Source organism: Emys orbicularis, chromosome 2 (genome assembly GCF_028017835.1).
Source record: "Emys orbicularis isolate rEmyOrb1 chromosome 2, rEmyOrb1.hap1, whole genome shotgun sequence".
In the NCBI taxonomy this organism is placed as follows: Eukaryota; Metazoa; Chordata; order Testudines; family Emydidae; genus Emys; species Emys orbicularis.
In genome coordinates this window covers 52,822,274-52,844,510 of record NC_088684.1, presented here as the reverse complement: position 1 = coordinate 52,844,510, position 22,237 = coordinate 52,822,274, and the positions used below count along the sequence as shown (strand labels likewise).

Here is a 22,237-nt window from a genome sequence, read left to right as displayed (position 1 = left end):
AAGGCTGAATGTCTGTTTCGTGTGCAGATGTACACTATTGCCAAAACTGTATTAAAACTTACAGTTCACATTGAATACCTACTTCCTATAATCCTCAAGAGCCAGTTATCAAATAAACCAAACAAGGTAACATCAACTGGTGAAAACTTTCAAAAAATTTTTATTTTGCTTATATAAATGTTTAATTCTCTTGGCTAGCACATTTCAACTATCCACACCATGTGTAACTTAATCTGTACTATGCTTTAAAATCAGCAGTTGGCTTTTAACTTGAAAATAACTGAGTTTAATTGCCTGGCCAGATGCTCTCCTGTGGTGGGAAGGTTGATGTCTGTAAATTTGCGTCTGCTAGTGACTTATCTTTTGAATGATCCATCCCTTTGTTCAGTGTATAGAGAAGCTGCATTTTGACTTCACACCAGTGGTGTTCAACATATGGCCCTTGAAGAGATGTCTCACTTTTATTGTGAATTGAAAGTGTTCCTTGAGCCACACTTGCAGTGTGGGTGGTGTGGTGTGCCAGTCCCATTGGTATGGGCTGGTGTTGGATGGGATCACCTCCAGCTGTGTGCCATTTCTCAGGAGTAGTTGTAATGTGAGCCAGGAGTGCTCTGAACAGCTCCTTAGTAGCTCTCCAGCTGGCTGCCTGCTGTATTACATGAGGGAGGAGAGTTGCTTTGGATGCTCTGTTGTCTGTTTCCTTGTTGAGCTGCAGGTGCTTCATGGTGAACAGGATAGAAACTTGACTGATCCTGCCTAAATTTAAGGGATTGACTTGCAAAAGAGGGCTTCTCCTTCCTCATGCAGCCAGATAGGGCAGCCTAAGAAAAGGGTAAAGAAGCTAAGAATCAGTGAGTTATAGGTCTCCCAGTTGTCTGTCCAGCCCATGGCAGCTCCAATTTGTTTCAGCTAGTAATGGTCCCTAAGCAACCATATGCCAGCTGGGGATAGCTGGAGCACAGCATGCTCAAACTATTCCTCTCCTTGCTCCAACCTATCCTCTGTTCAGGGCACTGCACTGGGGTGTGTAGGAGCCAGTTATGCTGGATCTGTGCTGTTATGGACTGTCCCCATATTAGGATACCCACAAATGCCCTGCTGTGGACGACTTCCATTCCCCTTGTATTGCCGGAATGAGGGAGAACAGCAACATTGCTTGATTAATATTAGGGAATTCAACAAGCACATTTTTATTCTCAATTCTCAGATCCTGCTGAGTCTGCTTTGTAGTGTCACCTTCAGGTAGACCATGCTTACTGACTTCGCTCAGAATGAGAATGGACTCGTGTCAAAATTCCCAGTAGTAACCTATAAAGAGTTGGCTAAGAATGATTTTTCCAGAAAGAGCAGTAGAACCCATGCTACTGAAGGAAGTATGAGTGTGTTTTATTAAAAGTATTTCCTGGCATAAGTTTTCAGTATCTTTCATCCCATTTTTGTGTGTATATACTAATACATATTTTGTTTGCTTTATCAACTGCTGCTGCACAACGAGCAGCCTTTTTTTTTTTTTTTAGCTGCTCACAAGGATGTCTGTCCTTTTTCCTCTCTTCACCCCCACCCTGCCCTGAGTAGTTAGAGATTTCAAATTATTCCACAAATGTGAGGTAATGTGCATTGGAAAAACATTGAATTTGATCTGCCATTATACTACTTACTTATTCAGCCCTTCTAAGTCCCTCTAAAGCCTTCACTAGTCTTAACTGCACTAACCAAAATAACTTAGTCATCTTTAAATGTTTCTACCTCATTGTTTACCCCTCCTTTAGATAATCAATAAATATTTTAAACAATACCAGTCTTAAGACGTCCCAAGGTTGAATATTGCAATTAACCTCTTGCCATGTTGAAAACAAACCATCTACTTATCCTATTTGTTTTTCTCCCAGCTAGTTTTCAGTTCATTTTAGCACTTTGCTCCTTACCCCAATGAGTGCTTAACTTCCTGTGATAGCCTTTTATGAGAAATTTGATAAAATACTAGTTTTTAGGAAAGTCCACATAAACTTCAGCTGTTTCTCCTTTGAACTGGTCAAAGAAATAGTGGATAAAGGATTAATTAATCCAGGGTGATTAAGCCTGTAGGACAGGCATAGACACTTGTGGCCCTTAAGGGCAACTGTTAACAATATACCCGACCCTTGCTAGAAGGTGGGATTTGGGATCCATGCACAGTACTGCGTTAACGCAGGGACCACGTTAAAACTAATTGCAATTAAAGTAATTAAATTTGGAATCCATGGCCGCAACCTCGTTATATGGTAATTCTAGCGGGGGTTGGGTGTATTTGTACTTGATTGTGAGTTGAAAATGTTCCCTGAGCTTCACCCCCACTCTTTAAAACAGAAGTGGTTTTGAATTAGCTTTGTTACAAGGAGGAAGAAAGGAGCACAACTTCCCCCAGTGGCCGCTGCGTGGTATGAGCCAAGAGTGCTCTAAGCAGCTGCTGTCCCGTCTCTTCCGGGCAGTTTCCCTGGTGGCCGTGTGCTCTGTTGCAGTGGAGGGACCAGAGTGCCTGTGGTTTTCCTTTATTTGATTCCCTGCTCAGGCCTGTGGGAGCCTAGGAGAGTGCCCACAGAGACACCTAGGATAGCTCAGAAGAGGAAAGGAGGTAGAGCAGAGAATCATCAACCAGTTGTAGTTCCTTCATCCAGCTTTAAACAGCCAAGGGGCTGCTCTAACTTGTACCAGCTGCAGTGGTCCCATGGATGTCATATCTTAGCTGAAAATAACTGCAGTGTAATGCACTTAAAATACTTTTTCCTTGCTCTTAACTTTCCACATGCTGGCACTACTGCCACATCTCCTCTGGGGATGTACCCAGCAGGGAACTTTAGGGCGACTTCTGTTCCCTTTGTGCTGCTTTGTGGCACGGGACAGTCTGGTCCAAAGCATTATGGGAGGCAGTTCATGGCCAAGCTCCCATATTAAGAGCTGACCTTTCAAAGTGCTCTAAACTCCATATGCATACTCAGTTGTCTTGAAAAGTGGTATGCCTCATTGGGGCGCAAAGTAGGCTTCAGTGGTGCAAATTTGGGATCATTTGATCCCAGCCCAGAGAGAGAGTTCTCAGGAAAAAAGGGCTGGTGAATAGACTTGGACTGTTTTAACTTGTGTGCGCACACCTGATTTAAACTGACACTGCTCTGCACCAAATAGAGCTACCTGCTCCGATTCGACCTGAGCTAGTGTGCAGCAACTGAGTTCTAAGTTGGGAGAGCAATATTTAAAAAGTTGGATTTGATCTCGCTCAGTAAACGGGTACATATAGGGAATCTGCACCAGAGAAAATGACTTTTGTGAACAAAACACTCCACTGCTTACACTTCTCCCTGGGGAGAATTAGTGAACAAACATCATGATGATAGTCATGTTGCTTAGTGCACTACTGAAAGGTACTCAGATACTGTGCTAATGAGCCTGGTATAAAAACTTATATAAAATAGTGTGCTCTGGCAGCCTTTATGCTCGCTGGCCCTAGAGCTGATATAGTACATAACGGTTTTGGGAGGAAAGGTAGCACGGATGACCCATAACCTCATGCACAATCCATTGATCTGATTGTATCAAAGGAGTAGATGAAAGTATCTTCTGCTTAGGAAATCCATCAGCTATACCTTGTGTAAGAAAGCCTGGTGGTGAACGTTGCCATGACCAGAGGCAACATTGGCCAGCCACACCTCTGACTTCATATGCTAGTATATTGTCAGTCAAAAGCAGTGGCAGATTTAGAGTTAGTGGGGCCCTGTGCGCAGCTTCATTTTTGGGGGCCCTCCTCGGGACCCAGCCAAGAAAAAGAGCATTTTCTCTCTTCCCCTTCCCCTCCCCTGTTTTTCATTCTTTTTCTTCCATCTTCCTTCTATATTATAAGTAATGGAACGTAAATGAAAATAGTGAGGTACTTTGATTGGGGTTGGGGTGCAGGCGGCAGGCTATGTGAGGAAGTTTGGATGCGGGCGCTGGGCTGGGGTTGGGGTGAGGAGTGCAGGCTCTCGGAGGAAGTTTGAGTGCAGGGGTGCAGCCTTGGGTTTGGGGTGTGGGAGAGGACGGGGGGGTTGTACTTACCTCGGGTGGCATGGCTCCCAAAGTGACCAGCGCACACACCCCTATGGCAGCGGCTCGGGGGCAGAGGATCTCTGCATGCTGCTGCCCACAGGTGCCGCCTCTCCCGCAGCTCCCATTGGCTGCAGCTCCTGGCCAATGGGAGCTGTAGAGTCGGCGCTGGGGGCAGGGGCAGCGCCTGGAGACACAGGCCCCCTCCGCCCCAGGGGCCACATGGACATGCCAGCTGCTTCTGGGAGTGGTGCAGAAGGAGGGGGGCAGGGAGCTGCCTCAGCATTAGCCCACGCCACTCCCAGAGGTGTCCGGCTGCTGGCACGTCTCTGCGTGCCCATTGAGGGGAGGGGGGCAGCGGGTCTCTGTGAGCTGCCCAGGGGGCAGCAGTACGCAGAGCCGCCTCCCCCCTCCAGGGGCGTGCAGAGACATGCCAGCAGCCGGACGCCTCTGGGAGTGGCGTGGGGCCACCGGCCACAGTATGCCTGACTGAGTCCTGCTGCGCTGCCAGCCTGGACTCAGGGGCAGATTGTCATATATTTGTCCTGCATTTTGGGGGGCCCCTTGTCATTGGGTGGTCCAGTTCCACTGCACTGTTTGTTTCATGGTAAATCCACTCTTTAGTATAACCTTTTGGCCAATCTTTATCTGTCACATATGCCTATTCATGGGTAAATACCAATTCAACTGTAGAAGGACACTTGTGTGGATGATAGTTTCCATAGGGAGCCATGGGTAATTCAACAAGGTAATACATGAGGGTACTGAGGCTGCCAGATGTTGGGCGTAGGTATTAGTTTTAGTAAATGGTAGCAACAGCAGCTCCTCTCTGGCTGTGATGCTGGAAGACACTCGTGACTGCACTGTTCATAAGACCTTCGTAGGGCTCGATAAAAGCATGGCGATTTGCCATGTTATGGGAGATATCATTTTTCTCCCAAAAGAAAAAGGATGGCTTCCCTCAAAGACTAAGAAAATGGAAGCCACTCTTTGTTTCCTTGGGTTTGTTGTCCAGTTATCATTGACCAAAGAGGTTAAATAGTACATCCAGAATCTGGGTGTTTTGCCTTTCTCTTCACACAAGGTCAAGGGACGCAAGCCTCCTAAATACAAACAGCAAAAGCTTCTTGGTCTTCTAAAGGTTTCAGAAAGACTAGCAAGTCTGTGGTGTCTGCCTTAGAGGACCTATCTCTCTTAAAGGGATATTAAGAGTCTTGTACATCAAAAGGCTCTGCGTTGTTGGGATATGGAATCTTGAATTGCCTCCAAAATGGCTCTATAGAGCCCTTCTCAGGGAAGTTCCCAGGTTTACATGCTTTAAAAGAAATCCTTTCTGTCAAAAGCTACACTGACCCATAACTCTGGGCTAGGAAAACTTTATGGTCTAAAAGATGGCTAGGGCATTTGATTTGCCAGGAAAATCTGCATGTTCTGGGTGGTTCTGAATGCACTGAGGAGCTTCAGGTAATCTCAAGGTGGTCCTGATTCAGGTGGACGGTAAGGTCACAGTCTTCTAAATAAATAGACTAACTGTGCCAGAAAGTCTTGAGATTAGGCAGTATTCTGTAGATTTTCCTAGTTTGCTTGACAGCAAAACTTGATCACTGACTGAAGCCAATTTGTGACAGAACTACATGAACCCTCATTTGGGGTAGTGAATCAGTGTTGTGTATGGGGTGTGTGTGCTTTTTTTTTTTTTTTTTTTAATGAATGGGGATACAGTAAAGATTGTTTATAACGGGGGTCAGCAACCTTTCAGAAGTGGTGTGCCAACTCTTCATTTATTTAGGTTTCGCGTGCCAGTAATACATTTTAACGTTTTTAGAAGATCTCTTTCTAGAAGTCTTTAATATATAACTAAACTATTGTATGTAAAGTAAATAAGGTTTTTAAAATGTTTAAGAAGCTTCATTTAAAATTAAATTAAAATGCAGAGCCCCCTGCACCGGTGGCCAGGATCTGGGCAGTGTGAGGTGCCACTGAAAAACAGCTTGCGTGCCGCAGGTTGCCTACTCCTGGTTTATAACAACCTAGAATTGCTCTACACCTGACACCAGAAAGATTGGACTGGCAAGATTCCTTCTGTCAACTAGAGATGGGTTACATACATTCCTTTGCTAAACTACCTCTAGTACAAAAATCCTGACCAACCTCTGAGACAAAGGCTTCATGATCAGAACTAATGTTCCAGCCAAACACCAATGTGACCTCCATTCTTTCCTCTTCTCTTCCCCCCCCTCCCCAACCCCCCATCCATCCAGATCTCTGTCCCTGACAATGCCATTTTATCTGCCACTATAGCATATAACTGGGATGTTTTCAACTCTATGCTTGACACCAAGTCTGCATCAGTAGCTTGCTCTTGGAGTGTTGTGAAGGAACAAAGTTCTGACCCTTTCTGGCATTCGTCATCTAGGAATTTATTTCTTATTTTAACTACAGCAAACTCCTTCTCTCGGGCTTTCCTGACATCCATCTCTCCTCCTTAGGTCTATTCAAAAAGCTGTTGATTAAAAGTAGCTTTCCTGACCCTTTGCTTTTGACCATGTCACCCCTCTTTTTCCAGTATCTCTGACTCTCCCCTGCTCCACTGTATCAAACTTCTGGTCTTTATGCTGTTTAGGCCCTCCAGTTTAGCTGCTACCTATCCTTTCTTTCAGAGGGGTAGCCATGTTAGTCTGTATCAGCAAAAACGAGGAGTCCTTGTGACACCTTAGAGACTAACACATTTATTTGGGCATAAGCTTTCGTGGGCTATAACCCACTTCATCAGATGCATGCAGCGAAAAATACAGTAAGCAGGTATAAATATACAGCACATGAAAAGATGGGAGTATTGAATTGGCCTTGTTAGCACTAAAAAAAGTAATTTCCCCTCTGTTAATATTCACGACTTCTTGTCAACTGTTGGGAATGGGCCACATCGACCCTAATTGAATTGGCCTCGTTAGCACTGATCTCCTCCTCCTCCTCCCCCCCCCCCCCCCACATACTTGGTAAGGCAACTCCCATCTTTTCATGTGCTGTATATTTATACCTGCTTACTGTATTTTCCACTCCATGCATCTGGTGAAGTGAGTTAAAGCCCACGAAAGCTTATGCCCAAATAAATTTTAGTCTCTAAGGTACCACAAGGACTCCTCATTGTTCTATCCTTTCTTGTATCTTTACTGTGTTGTTCTATCAACAAAGCTAGCCTGTCTCCCCTCTCCAAATGGCTTTAATGCATATAATATTCTTACTGACCCTCTCATTAAATTACTTCTAAGTCACTTTCAAAAAGCCACCTCCATGATACCTACAGTAAACTGTAACTGATAGCTGCTAGGTAAGTTGCGTCTTCATTTAACTCAGTTGCTGTTTTCAAGTTAAAATGAACTATGCATAATGGCTGCTCTGGGTGCATAATGTTGCCTGTCTCGCCTTTCTTGTCTGCTGCCCACTTATTTCCTCTTGTGTTAAATGTGATTGTAAAATCTTTGGACAGTTATTCTCCTACTAAATACTTGGTCACACCCTGTACCAAGTGACCCTGTTCCTTGTTGTGTAGGGGCCTGAGCGCTACTGTGTTAGTAGCAGTAAGAATCCTAATTGCTGCTTATTGGCTGAGGCAAAGATAGTTCTCTGTCCTTTCAGTGTTCTGGTTGCCCACTATATCTTCCAAAAGTCTCTCCATATCTGGTGACAGAGAACCATTAAAACTTTCTATAATACAACTGAGAATGTCTCTGTCTATATCAGGGGTCGGCAACCTATGGCACGTGTGCCGATTCTGAGTGGCACGCTGCTGCCCACTGAGAGGAGGGGCGGAGGGGCCGGAATGCACCACGCTGTGGGAAGAAGGGGGAGGGGGAAGCTTGGCTGCCGCAGGATCAAGCTTCTGCCCCCGCAGGGGAGAGGGGTGGGGAGGGAGTCCCGGCCCCCCGCCCCACTCAGCCCCCCTGCCCTCCGCTCTCCCCTGCGGGGGCAGAAGCTTGATCCTGCGGCAGCCAAGCTTCCCCCTCCCCCTTCTTCCCACAGCGTGGTGCATTCCGGCCCCTCCTCCTCCCAGAGGAGCAGAGCTGAGCACAGCGTGCTGGCTGCTCCGTAGAGCAGGCAGAGAGAGGTAGGGACGGGCCTGGGGGAAGGGGGTGGAACAGGTCATATCCCTCCCAGCCCCCTGCCATGAGCCGCTCAGGGCAGGGGGCTGGGAGCACCCCCACGAGCCCAGCACCCCAGCCTTCTGCCCTGCACCTCCCCACCCCAACACACACCCATCCCTCTGCCCTTCATCTCCACACACACCGCAGCCCACTGCCCTGAACCCCCCCTCACCCAGCCTTCTGCCCTGAACCTCCACACCCCCCAGCCCTCTGCCCTGACCTCGAGTTGCCCAACACCCAGCCTTCTGCCCTGCATCTCCACACACACACCCCAGCCCTCTGCCCTGAACCCCCCCCACACCCAGCCTTCTGCCCTGCACCTCCACACCCCCAGCCCTCTGCCCTGACCTCAAGTCCCCCCACACACCCAGCCTTGTGCCCTGCACGTCCCCACACCCCAGCCCTCTGCCCTGACCTTGAGTCCCCCCACACACCCAGCCTTCTGCCCTGCACCCCCCACCCAGCGGGCTGAGCAGGCTGGCGGCGTAAGATCAGCATTTTAATTTAATTTTAAATGAAGCTTCTTAAACATTTTGAAAACCTTGTTTACTTTACATACAACAATAGTTTAGTTATATAATATACACTTAGAGAGACCCCTTCTAAAAAAACGTTAAAATGTATTACCGGCACGCGAAACCTTAAATTAAAGTGAATAAATGAAGACACGGCACACCACTTCTGAAAGGTTGCCTACCCCTGGTCTATATAGAAGATGAAAACTGATAAGTCTGATTTCAAGTTACCCTATCTGCTGCATTTTTTTTAGATAGAATCGTGTCCATCATCCTCAAACCTTTAATCTGCTGCAACACAACTTTAGTCTGTTCTCATCTCTTTGCAAGGCAGTTGTCGTATTCTCTACACACACTTATTGTTTACACTACATCAAGAGACAGGGTTTGATTATCAACATTGCAGATATGGGGGTTTTTTTTGCTTAGGATTGCTAAAAATGTTGACCACAAAGCTTTTTTTGGTGCTTAATCTTTCTCCTTTTTGGATGGCACTGTTGGTTTTCTTTAGTTTTTTCTTGAAGACCAAGAGCATTATAAGAATTATCTCATCCTTTCTGTTTAAAGTGCTTACCTGTCCTCACTATCCAGTCCAGTTCCTTGATTTTTTTATTTATTGTATTTTTTAAATAGAGACCTGGAGATTTTTAATTCCCAAGAGTGGGGTATAACAGATCACCATTCATCCATACTCTTCACCACAAAAGGAGGATTTTGTGTATATACGGGAGTTTGACCTATTCAGAAGGAATAGGCAGTTAGATACCCTATGTGTGTCCCTTGTTTCATTACATTAGCTATTGTGAAATGCCTGTACTGGAATCAACAATATAATCTTCAAGCTGAGGGAGTTCTCGCTAGTTTGTGTGTGGGAGCATGGACATAAGAATGATCTGGTATGATCTAAATAACTCCAAAGAACAACTTCCTTACAGTAACTCTGCCTCCCCCCCCCCCCCCCATTCTTTCTCCACTTAGCTCCCAGGAATCAAAGGAAAGTTAAAATAACAGGATACAGACTAACACGGCTGCTACTCTGAAAGGAAAGTTAGGTTGTCACTTCCTCCCCTCCAACAACCAGGCATAAGAGCTAAAATATTGGAATTCTCCTCTTCTCCCTCTCCTATCCTCTTTTCTCTCTCTCTCTCTCTCTCTCTTCCCCCCCCCTACCCCCCCCAAAAAAAACCAAACAAACCCCAACAACCTTGGAACAAATCCTGTGGGCAGAGGGAGAATAATTTCCTGTTTACTCATTGGGATCTGAGGCTTTGTGATCACTGAGACTGAGCTGCTGAGGGTCAATTGCATGAATGATCCCACATGGACTATAGCTGGCAGCTGGCTACCCAGCTGCGTGACAGTTTTTCCAGACACCTGTTAACTTCATTTGGGCTCCCTTTGAGCTGTCTTCCCATGCAGTTACCACTGCCAACCATAATCCATAATGCTGTTTAAGCAGCAGAGTAAAACTGATGCATACAATCTGATGTTGAGATTTTCACTCTACAATAGTAGTGAAAAATTGATGTACGTTGGATACTTCTGCACATACCTTGCCCAGCAGAAAGGAAGTATACTGTCATTCCGCTGCTGCTGTAGCACTGTCAAAACATGGCATAACTTCTTATATCGTGTGCACTCCCTACCTGCAAATGGATGTGTTAGCTGGAATTTACAAAAGTGCAGACATAAGTCCTGAGCAGAATGGGAATAGCTAACACCTGACAAAAGAGGGTAGGACAGGATTACAAGCCTCCAGATTTAAAACACCCATCACCAGTGAAGAACAGGCACAGGAGAAGGGTAGGAATGATGTGGCTGCCCATCAGAATTCAATCTAAAACATACCTGTTTTTGTGTATCAGAATGGTGTGCAATGCTGCCAGTGCCAACATGATGTGCCCTTAGTAAAAGATTTGTTCCCTTTTATGCCTGACTAAAGAAACGCATAGGCCTTGGCTACACTTGTGTAGTTGGAATGAAAACTACTTGTGTAGTTGCGCCACCAGCGCTGCGAGAGAGCTCTCACAGCGCTGTATGTACTCCCCTTGGAGAGGGTGGAGTAGCTTGCAGCACTGCGAGTGAGTGTGCAGCGCTGCAGGCGCTGATTACACTGGCGCTTTACAGCGCTGCACTCACTGCTCTCGGGGGGGGGGTGTGTTTTTACACCCCTGAGCGCAGGAAGTTGCAGCGCTGTACAGCGCCAGTGTAGCCAAGGCCATAGATAAGGGGCCTGTACCCAGTTAGTTGCTAGAGGATCACCACAATATATGGCTTCTGGGCATGGTGGTTTCTAAGTGTAGTTTTTTCATCATTGGTAGCTAGAAGAAGAATAAAACAAAAAACTAAAGTCAAGCAAGGAGAGAGAGGAGAGGGAGACAACATGAGTTGAATGGGGGAAAGAGAAGAATGAATCAAAGTGCATAAAATTTGTTTTGTGATGGAGACTGTATTTCAAGGCTTTCTCTTACACATTCTGTAGATACTAGGGGTGTGTGTGTGTGAGAGAGAGAGATATATATGGGGGAGGGTTTAGATTTAGGAACCAAAAATAGAATTGCAGTCCTCATTGAGGTTCAACAGAACTGCTCCTTATTTATAACATTTTTAAAGGGAGGTACAACTTTAAAAGTTTTAACCATTCTTAATTACTACAATCTTCAGCTTCTACAGTTACTCCTGGATCTCTTGGTGGGTGGGTAGGTGGATTTAATCAGCTTTTTTAAAAAAAATTCTCTTGTTGCTATATAATAGACATAAGAAAAAGTGGAAACTCATTGGCTAGGGAAACTATGGCACTAATTGCACACAGAATACTGACAAGCCAACAAAAATGGGGCAGTGAGAGGACTTTGTTTGTTTACTTAATAAGTAGTATGAGAATAGGATGAAATTCAAATAAGTGTGTGTTAAGTAGACCATATTCCTTTAAATTAGACTTTTATAAAAAAAATTCCTTATGCAACTTCTTTCACAAACATACAAATTTACAGAGACCGGATGGGACAAAGGGCTGATCAGTTTTTTTTGTATTGCTTTAAGTATGTTTGTTTGAAACTGAGTATAATTAAGGCTGTACAACCCCCAATATGCATGTAGTTATAGTGCAAATAAAGGCACTTATCACAGTAGACTTACAGAAATATTTTACACCTGTTTAAATCACCTTTCTACTGGTATAAGGCATGGTGTGCATTACAGAGTCTTGCCAGCATAGCTATGTTGGCTGGGAATGAGGAAAAAATTGTGCTTTCTGCTCAACATCGGTGTGTTGGCAAAACTGCTCGTGTAGACGCAACTGTGCTGTCAGAAGAGTATTTGTCAGCATAGCTAATGTTATTGAGGGAGATGGTGTAGCTATGTCAGCAGAACAACTTCTGCTGGGAGTTTACACTAAGGTTTTGCTGGCATACAACAATGGAAAAAATAAGAGGGCAGAAAGTGGGGGAATGAGGACCTACATACATAAGCCCCGCGCGGATACAAATTTATATCCACGGATATAAATCGGTATCCGTGGAACCCGCAGGGCTCTCCCGGGAACCGCAGCAGTGAAAGGAGCAAAACGTGGGGCTGCCGCTTCCAGGAGCCAGCGCTCCGTGCCAGCAGTTCCTCTAGCGTAGCTGTAATGCCTCCAGCCTTGTTCCCTGTTTAGGGACGGTTCAGCCGCGCCGGAGGAGGTGCGGGGCGCTGGCTGCTGGGAGTGTCAGACACACGTTCTGCTTCTTTCATCCTTGCGGTTCCGCGGATACCTATTTATATCCGCGCAAGGCTCTATACATACCGTAAAACTTGATCCTTTGGGGTTTTAGTGGCATGAAAAATGTTTTTGCAGAATCGGTCAGTATGGAGAGGATGAAATTGCCCAGGGCTGTAGTCTAAAAATCCCATATTTTGGTGAAATTAGTTAATGTTTACTTATAAGGGACTATCAGAGTAATCAATTCATAAATAAGGCCCTACTTGAATTGCGAGATTGTCAAAAAATTGTGGCTGAGTTGCAGACAAGCTAGGGAAAACTGTGGAAAAGTAATATTGGACATTATTATTTGCAGTAATAAAGTCATTATTACTTTTCAGCAATTTTCTGCTGTCAGCCACTCGGGGCTGAGAATGGGGGTCCCTGTAGTCAAAATTGCAGTGGAAGCCTAATATTGCAGAATCTGCAATTTGCCCAATATCACAAGTTAATTAGTCATAAAACTTCTTAAAAAGTTTGTTTAAAAATATAACTGTTCAGAGAATTCTCTTCTGTAGAATTTTGTGTAAATCAAGTTAAAAGAACATTACTTGTAACAGGTACTTCAAATGACTTCAAGTATGGATTGTTGCCGGGTACTTCAAATGACTTCAAGTATGGACTGTTGCCGGGTACTTCAAATGACTTCAAGTATGGACTGTTGCCGGAATCTTGGCCAAAAGAAGCTTGGGAAAATGGCAAGTAAATTTTTTTCCCCCTTCATAGCCCTCTTTTTTTTGGGTCCAGTTTCCTGTACTATTTAATGGTCGTATAGATTATAAGGCCAGAAGGGACCGCTGTGGTCATCTAGTATGACTTCCTTGAATTTATTCTTGTTATATGAAAAAATTGCTATAACCCAGGATTTTTTTAATCTTTCTCATTGACAATGTCACAGTAGCTTTTCCCAAAACAAACTATAGCCAGTTTGGCTTTTTTTTTAAATATTAGGCTCTTACTATCAATTTAGGATAGATGGATTAGCATACAGATAAACTAGATTTGATCTTCAAATATGTAATGCTTAACTCTGAAAATTGTCACTCTACATATTAAGTTTTGGTTAGCGCAATTCATATTTCCTTTCAGCATGGCTAAAAGCATCTTCTCTTCAGACCCATGTTGGGTGGTCTTGCCCTTCTGGGAGTAACATCTCCCCCCCCCACATTCGCCCCCACTGTATAGATCTAGCTACGGAGTTAGTTGTAGAGAAATTCTCTGAAGATTTTGAGAATATACAAAGAAGCACTGTCATGTAACAAACACATTAATAAGACACACCGCTTCTCAATAAAGCAGCTATATTAGGAACATACAGGAGTGGGTAGTAATATCTAGCCCTTGTATCCCTTATCAAAACTCAAAGTGCTTTATGAAGGAAGGATGATAATATCCTGACACTTATAGGTGGGGAACTGAGGCAAAAGGAGGTGAAATGACATGCCCACGGTCACTTGCCAGCATGCCAGTGGCAGAGCTGGGAAAAGAACCCAGGTCTCTTAAGTCCCAGTCCAGTATTTTATCTACTAGGAGAAACTTCCTCAACATAATACTTCATGCAGGGTCTTAATGTTACGCTTAAGTTTTGTATCTGCGTCTCCCCCTCCCATCCTTGCAGGCATACATAAGTAAGGCTAAGATTTTGTCACTGTTGTTTTTTGTAAAAGTCATGTGCAGGTCACGGGCAATAAACAATAATTCATGGAGCCTGTGACCTATCTGTGACTTTATTAAAAATAGTCGGGGGCAGGGCTAAATAGGGAGGAGAAATGGAGTCCCGAGGGGTGGCGGGGGAGGAGAGAGAATGACATGCCAGAAGCTGCTGCAGCGGGGGGCACAGCCTCGGGGGGTGTACAGCTCCCTGCTCTGGAGATAGATGCAGCTGTGGGATGGGTGCATGGCCCCAGCTGCAGCCGCCCCCCAAGCCTCGGCCGCATCCAGAAGGGGGCGCATGGCCCAGGGATGCTGTGGGGCAGGGGCGCACAGCCCCCGCTGCAGCTCCCGCCATGGGGCTGGGGCATGCAACCCTGGCGGAAGCAGTGGGGCTGGAGGGCAGCAAGGGATGTGCAGCCCCCGCCCTGGAGCTGGCCACAGCCGAGGGTGGTGCACGGTCTTGGGACGCTGCGGGGCAAGGGCACGCAGCTCCCAGCTGCAGCCCCTGGTGGAAGCGCAGCCCCAGCTCTGGAGCTGGCCGTAGAGGGGGGCGCAGAAGGCAGGGCCCTGGGATTCTGTGGGGCAGGGGCGCACAGCCCCTGCTGCAGCTCCTGCCATGGGGCTGGGGCATGAGCGACTCCAGTGGAAGCTGTGGGGCTGGGGCACAGCAGGGGGTGCACAGCCCCCGCTCCAGAGCTGGCTGCAGGACAGGGGTGCACAGCCCCGACTGCAGTCCCTCCACCTCCCACAAACCACAGGGCAGGGGCTGCAGGGTCCTGATTCCAGATATCCAGCTTGCGGTTACGAGCTGTTGCAGCAGGGCAGGGATGCACAGTCCTGCCTCCAGCCCCCGCTTCAGCTGCTGACAGCTGAAGCAGAAGAAGTTGCAGAGGTCCGTGACCTCCGTGATTAAATCATAGCCTTATACATTAGTATTAGATTTTTAAATTGATGGTTTTTGTTGGGGTATTTTTATGGCACTCTTTTCTAAGAGGCTGTCTTTTTGACTTTAAACCTACGATACCTGGATGCAGGGGTAGTCAATTCTTTCTCTGGAGTTAAGACCCTGACAAAAAATATTTGTCACACTACAATAATAATAATAATAATGGTAATAAGTAAATAAAAAGATTTTGCGGTCCATTTAAAAGTGTCTGATGGTCCGAATTTGGTCTGCAGTCCACCTACTGACTACCTCTGCCTGGATGCATAAGAGTACAGGTTCAGTCAGTTCTGGAATAAGATTTCTTAAAGGTAACTAGAATTCAAAGAAGTTAGTTAAGGTTACGAGTCTGTTAGATGCAGCAGATGTGAGTGCTCAGCTATTGAAAGCCAAATTTTTGAAGACTACAAATACTTAAAATCCATGGTACAAATGAATTAAGTCTTTGCCCCAGGGAACAGTAGTACCTTCTGTTCAGACACACACAAGTCTTTGCTTTCTCCTTCCTGACATCGACTCCACAGAATCCATCTTGTGCATAGCCACATGCCCTTAGAAAACCTGTTTTAAAAGTTTTGGTGGCAGTTAGGTCCATGTGCATGTATCTTGTGTTCCTGTTTTCCCTGGGTGAATAGCCATCCCCCATAATGGTTCCTGAGTTCTACTCTGTCCAAGTGCACCATAGTCATAGGACCCATTCCTTTCCTTTTGTCATATAGTAGTATAGTATCTTAACATTTCTTGTAATTTGGGTGTGTGCATGGCAGTTGAGCTCTACCATCCTTGGCCCGTGGGTATAACTAGCTCTCTTACCTCCTGACGATACCTCAGTTCTTCACTACCTCTAGAAGCTGTATCTGAGCTCTGAATTAGAGGGGAAGAAGGGAGGGTAAATGAGGTTCTATGGAGACAATACATAAGGAAATTAATGAAGTTAAGTAACTTTATGATTATTCTAAAATTATAATAAACTCACTATCAATGTAGTGAACCAAAATACCTTCCATATTTTTAACAAATGTATATACAAACCAATAAAAACAGTTTTTTTTCCCCTCCGCTTCAAAGAATTTGGCCTGTCCTTGGGTTCTGGAATTTTTTTGTATGAGAATGAGACTTCATGGGGTGTCTGTATTTACAAGATAGGCACCTACAGTCAAATCCTGCTTACTGGGCCTACTGTATCAGTGGACCCCAGGGCAACACTGTTTTGACCTGGGTAACTTTGACATCTGTATGGTGCAAAAGCCTTTTGCTGTTTCAGCTGTACTAGAATGTGTCAGAGGATAATCTTGTTTTATTTTGTTCCATTACTGAACACCTGGGACTTTTTTTTTTTTTTTTTAGGTGATTCATCTGCTCTAATCATGAACAAACTGAAGTGTCCACACTGTAATTATGTAGCCAAATACAGAAGAACACTAAAGAGACACTTGCTCATTCATACAGGGGTGAGATCTTTTAGCTGTGACATCTGTGGGAAGCTGTTTACTCGAAGAGAGCATGTAAAAAGACATTCCTTGGTAAGTAACATTTTCTGTATATGTCTTTTAAAGCTCTCAAATGTTTCTTAATCTTTGGTAGAAACCGTTTCATAAGAGATTTGACATGTGAATAGTCTGTTTTACCGTGAAGTAACCAAGTTTGAGTCTACTTGGTGCCAGGACAACTATATCTCTCTTTAAATTCCCATCTGGAAATCGCACTATTGTCTGTGAAATTTGTTTCCAAGATCTTCCATGTTGATGGCATGAGTATTTTGGGGCAGATGTTTTAGGAGGATTGAGGAAGTGACAGAAAAATAAGAGCAGAAAGGCATCATTTTACAGGCTTAGTAGACCAGAAGAAGCCTTCCCTTGATGGGGCAGCAGTTGAATAGAATATCCTTTCATTCTGTACTACTACTTCACCATTTTCTGCCCAAACTGACAACCCACTAGTCAATTTCTCCCAAGTGCCTTGTTGAAGTTGAAGGTATGTTCGTCCAAAGGCCATCTGATAGGATGATGTATTATGCACTTTAAAAATCCAAGTTGGGGCGACCAGTGTTTTCAATCTGATGCTGAAAATGAAAACTTGTCTGACACTGATTCCATGTAAAATGCCATTGAACAGTTACTCACGAACGTGCCATATGGGTGTATCTAAATGGCCATAAGAACTCATCTTGAAGTGCTGTGATTATGTGAGAAGCCAGAGATGTGTTTATATTATAAGCATTTTGATTGGTAATTTCTATGTAGTTTATAAAGAATGAGACAGATGAAGTTTCATTTTAATTCTTGGGTTGTATAAACCCTAGGTGCACTAACATTTCAGCTTTAGGGAAGCAATAAAAGCAGGGGTCAAACTGGTAGCAAAAAAGATGGTGGTATTTTTCTAAGTACTACCCTCATGAGACACCACTTGTGGAAGATTGTGTGATTGCATTTTGAACATCTGCAACTTTTCTGGGTGACTTGGGCTTGGCTCCCTCTGTGTGATCTGAATAGATCCACAAGCTCCACTAGGTTGTTTGGGCCTCATTGAGGGGAAACTCAAGCCCATAAGCCCTATTGGGCTTCTTGAATTTGGTGTGGTGTAGTTTCGGTACCACTCCAGATTTTAACTGCAGTGAGCAGCTGTTTCTATTAGTAGTCAGTAAGTAAATTTCATTTGAGGAATGGGTTTTGTTGCCCTAGGTATGGGACAGTACTATGAGTCTGAACTATGAAAACAACAAAATCTAGTGCTGCTTTAACTATACTGATTCTACGCATGGGTTGAAACTCTATCATCTACATGGATTTTTATTTTTCCATCATCCTCTCTGATTGTCTTAGACTAAGTACCAATTTCATTCTTGTCTAGAGAGGAAACTTTTTCAGTATAATCTAAGAAATTAAACAGATCTAGTTATACCAGTATAACCTCCTGTGGGCACATTTGTATTCCAATATAAGATTGGCTTTTTTCTGTTTACGTTGTGTTGCGTGGGAAGGCATTTAAGCTAAACAAAAACCATTCTTCTTATAAATATCATACAGTGGTTATGCTGGTATAGTTATAGCACTGTAACTGTTAACATATTCCCCTATAATCAAGGTCTAAATGTTATATGGTGAAATACCTCCCCTCTGACTAATTTCCATCTGGTTTTAAATTGTGTTTTCAGTGATTTGTTTGTTGAAAAACTATTTTCATATCGTATCCTTAAACAATAATGGAATGGTTACAAAACATATTAATTCAGTTGTATGCATAAGGAGTTCAGTCCCATATACAGGTCTTGAAAATACTCTCCATAGAGAAGTGGGAAGCTTTCCCTAAGGAATGAAGGGGCCTACGCCATTAATTTACGCAGGATTTAAGCTAATTTATTTTTAGTTTCTAGCCCTTAGAATAACAAAGACAGTCTTCGAAAAGAGGACGCAGTGTAACTTTATAGCGTCTTTTTTCAAGTGTCTATACAAAACTCTGTACAGCAGTAAAACGGACAATAATCAAGCCAGTCGTATCCCAACCAGCTGCTAAATCTGTAGGCAGGCAACAGCTAAGGCAGTGAAAATATTGCCTCTCAACCTTCAGAGGCCCTTTCGTCTCAGTTCTCAGCTGTTGCCTAGCAAAGTTTGCATCAAAAACTCTTTTGAGGACCTCAAAACATGAACTGACCTCAAACAATTCATGCAAATTCAGCAAGTTTTTCCAAATGTTGCAAATGTGAGTTTCTTCTAAATAACATTTCTCTTCCTGTTCAGGTGCATAAAAAGGATAAAAAGTACAAGTGTATGGTATGTAAGAAGATCTTCATGCTAGCAGCCAGTGTTGGAATAAGACATGGATCTCGACGCTACGGAGTTTGTGTAGACTGTGCAGATAAATCTCAACCAGGAGGGCAAGAGGGAGTAGACCAGGTGCAGGACACAGACTTCCCTAGGGATGAAGAGTATGAGGAAAATGAAGTCGGAGAAGTGGATGAAGAGTTAGTTGATGATGTAGAAGAACAGAATGACCAGTCTCGATGGGATGAATCTGGGGAAGTCTGTATGCCTTTAGATGACTGAGGGTGTACTGCTTAAGGATGCTGCAGTTGGATACTGTGGATTGACAATTTGAGTTCATGGACTGAAGGCTTGCAAAATATGGTACAGGCTGGATGGTAGTTATGTTGCTGTGAAAACTGTAGGGTCAAAGCCTTATAGCAAAAAAGGATTATTAAATTTTTTATGATATTTGCACAGGACTGTACAGCATACAACCATTTGGTTGAATTATACAGAGTCCTCACATCTAGTCAGTTATCAAAAGAAAATGTATTTTTTATTATTTATAGGATATAGCTACTTGGGTCCTATTCAGACATGGTAACTGTACTTATTATGTTACACATTCATGTATCCTTCAACATGAATGAAGAAAATTACAATCTTGTTATGGAAATACATGACAGCTTCCCCAAATCCAATCATAGTTTCAGCCATAGTAGTGGCTCTTATTTTCAAGAATAGGGCTTTTCCACACCACTCTTGCCTCCCCCTTACCTGTAATGGTCTAAACTCCTCAGTAACTTAAATATGCAGTATAGGTAATACCAACATGCTAATGAAATTGACTTATATCGGTTGGCTTTAAGGCAGCCTGTGGTGTAGGTGACAAGCACTGGAGAAGATAATATTGGCATTAATTTACTGACTTGATTTCTTGACAATTTTTGAATTTGCAAGAAAGCTATTTCTCTTTCAACAAATGCAGAATAATCACACGAGGAAAAATGATTAATAATACTGGGAGGATTGTGATTCAAATATGAGTAACTTTTTCCTTGCCAGTTAGCAAATTGTAGTGTATTAAATACTTTCTGGCATTGCTGCCTGCTTTAGGTATCTTTTTGTTGGCAGCATTCCCTGTTGACCATCTTTTTTTTCCTCCAGTGTATACCTCAGTCCAACACAAAGCTTAAAGAATCCCCAAAATGGAGAAAGTGTCATAGAAATATTATATGACATCTGACTTTGTTTGTTAATTTACAATAAATGTCTGCTTTTGGCTAGTTTTGTTATGCAGTATGAATTAGACACTAGGCTGTTGTGCCCATTGTTATTCATTAAAATGAACACACATGATCTAATTTTTTTTATTCTTTTGTATTTTTCTGGGGTGTTTCTAGTGTTTAATGTTAAATTATGTTTAACTTGGCGGCTTAATTTGATGGAACATTTTTAAAAAACAAAACCAAACCAAAAGCAAAGTGATATTCATTTGAGTTCACCATTTAGAATGCTCCACTCCCAACACTCTTTACTTCAGTTTTTGAGGAGGCATTGAAACTTGAATTTTTGTAGCCTTGGACTTTTTTTTTAAACTTGTGATACTGTACCAATGATTTCAGGCCTCTTTCTGAGGGAGGGGCGGGTATTGCACCTTTAGGTTAAACTCCTTCGCTTCATCTAGCCTAATGAATTAGCTGATCATTGGACACTGCATTTGATGTAATAGTATGTCACAATGAATAAATATGCACAGCATTTATCATAACACATAGCTAGGCCAGTGTGACTGTACTGTATTAAAACAAAAAAAATTGAGGGTCCCCATATTTTCAGCTTTTGTTTTAATTTTAAAATGAGTATATTTTCCTATTTTATATCAGGTAACTAAATTATGCTAGTTGTGTGGAAAACTTTGAACTATGCTTTGACGGACAGAATCTTAATGGTGCTCCATCTGATCAAAGTTGGTATGTATTTAAAGAGACAAGCTTTACTGTTGTCCTTTTATTTCAGTAGAACAGTGATTTAATGTTAGACATTGTTTCTGCAGGATGAAACTGAGAAGTTGAACTACAGTTATATTGGTATTAAAATGCATCTTTTTTTATCATCCAGTTGTTTCATGGGTAGTTTCCACAGCACTATAAACCTGACAGATGACTAGCTTTTTTTTTTTTTTTGCCTTTTTTTTTTTTTTAAACTGAAGAATACATCTTATTCTCATTGTTCTAGACTGAAATGTGTAATTCTGGTGGGGTCCAAAGTAGAAATTAGTTGGGCAAAGATCCTATGAAAAAGTATTTTAAACGTTAAAAGTAATATTCTGCTTTGTGAATATGTAAGTATAGCATAAAGATTTTTCCATCCCATTTATCCCCTTTAAAACCATAGTTTACAATTGGTAGATCTGTCTATATATATATATATATATATATATATATATATATATATATATATATATATATATATATATATATATATATATGAATGAAATTCATATGATATGAAATTCACCTAAATCTGCTTTATTAGACTACAGCTCACTTAATGCTTAGAAACTGGACCTGGCTTTACATTCTTAATGTATTTTACTTTTTTCTCAAGGTATGAACTTATTCTCTTGAAACTGAATCTTCTTTTACTACTTAAATCATTTATGTATATCTGGTAAATTATGACCAAATTTGTTGTTAGATTGCATACAGTAAATTGAAATATACACTTGGTACACTACAGAATTGTTGTGCTTTTGTTCTGGTTATATTTTGAAAAACAGGGTTTAATATAGATTGAGTGTAACTTATAAATATTCAAACATTCTTATAATTGATTGGCCTTAGACTCTTCTGTTGTATTGTGACAATCTTTATATGCTTAGTAACATTTAACTGTTTGGTGTCAGAAATTCTGTTTTCTTAATGTAACACAAGAAGCCCTTTAGTCATCTGGTGTGAAATAGGTAAGTACAGGAGATGCGCTTTTTCAGAACATGGTTTAAAACCTGAATACTCTGAGTTGGTGGTCACTCAATATTTTTCATTTTAAATAAATGATAAAATAATCGGGGGCTGTGATTTAGTAGAACAGTGAGTAGAAAAGCGACACAGTGGGTTTGTTTAGCCACCTTTATATATTATAAAGAAGCAAAAAAAGACACACACCCTTCCTTTTGCAGGCTTCCTGTAGTGCAGAATGGATTTTTTTATTTTGCAAAGCTGTGATGACTGCTCTTTAGAATCTCATGTAGGGCATTTCTTTTGAACCACTTGTTCATGAGGCAGGGTGATAACATTTATAGGATGCAGACACATGATTTTGAGTAGTAATTTCATTCTCTTTATCAAACTTCTAGCTGCACCTAAAATAGATTAAAACATGTCATAAATTACTCAAACGTTTATGTACACACACATTAATAGCATACAGTGCCCCAGGAGCATCTT

At 42.7% G+C, this 22,237-nt stretch overlaps 1 protein-coding gene across 1 annotated transcript in view; it reads left to right on the top strand.

Moving 5' to 3' along the window:
• The window catches only part of ZBTB10 (zinc finger and BTB domain containing 10), a 32,345-nt gene extending 13,091 nt beyond the window's left edge, over positions 1-19,254 (top strand). The window contains exons 3-5 of the mRNA XM_065398948.1: positions 13,010-13,147; positions 16,393-16,568; positions 18,783-19,254. Coding sequence (XP_065255020.1) covers positions 13,010-13,147; positions 16,393-16,568; positions 18,783-19,088 — 620 coding nt within the window. The 3' untranslated portion in view covers positions 19,089-19,254. The remainder of the gene's footprint in view (positions 1-13,009; positions 13,148-16,392; positions 16,569-18,782) is intronic.
• The last annotated feature ends 2,983 nt before the right edge of the window (positions 19,255-22,237 follow it).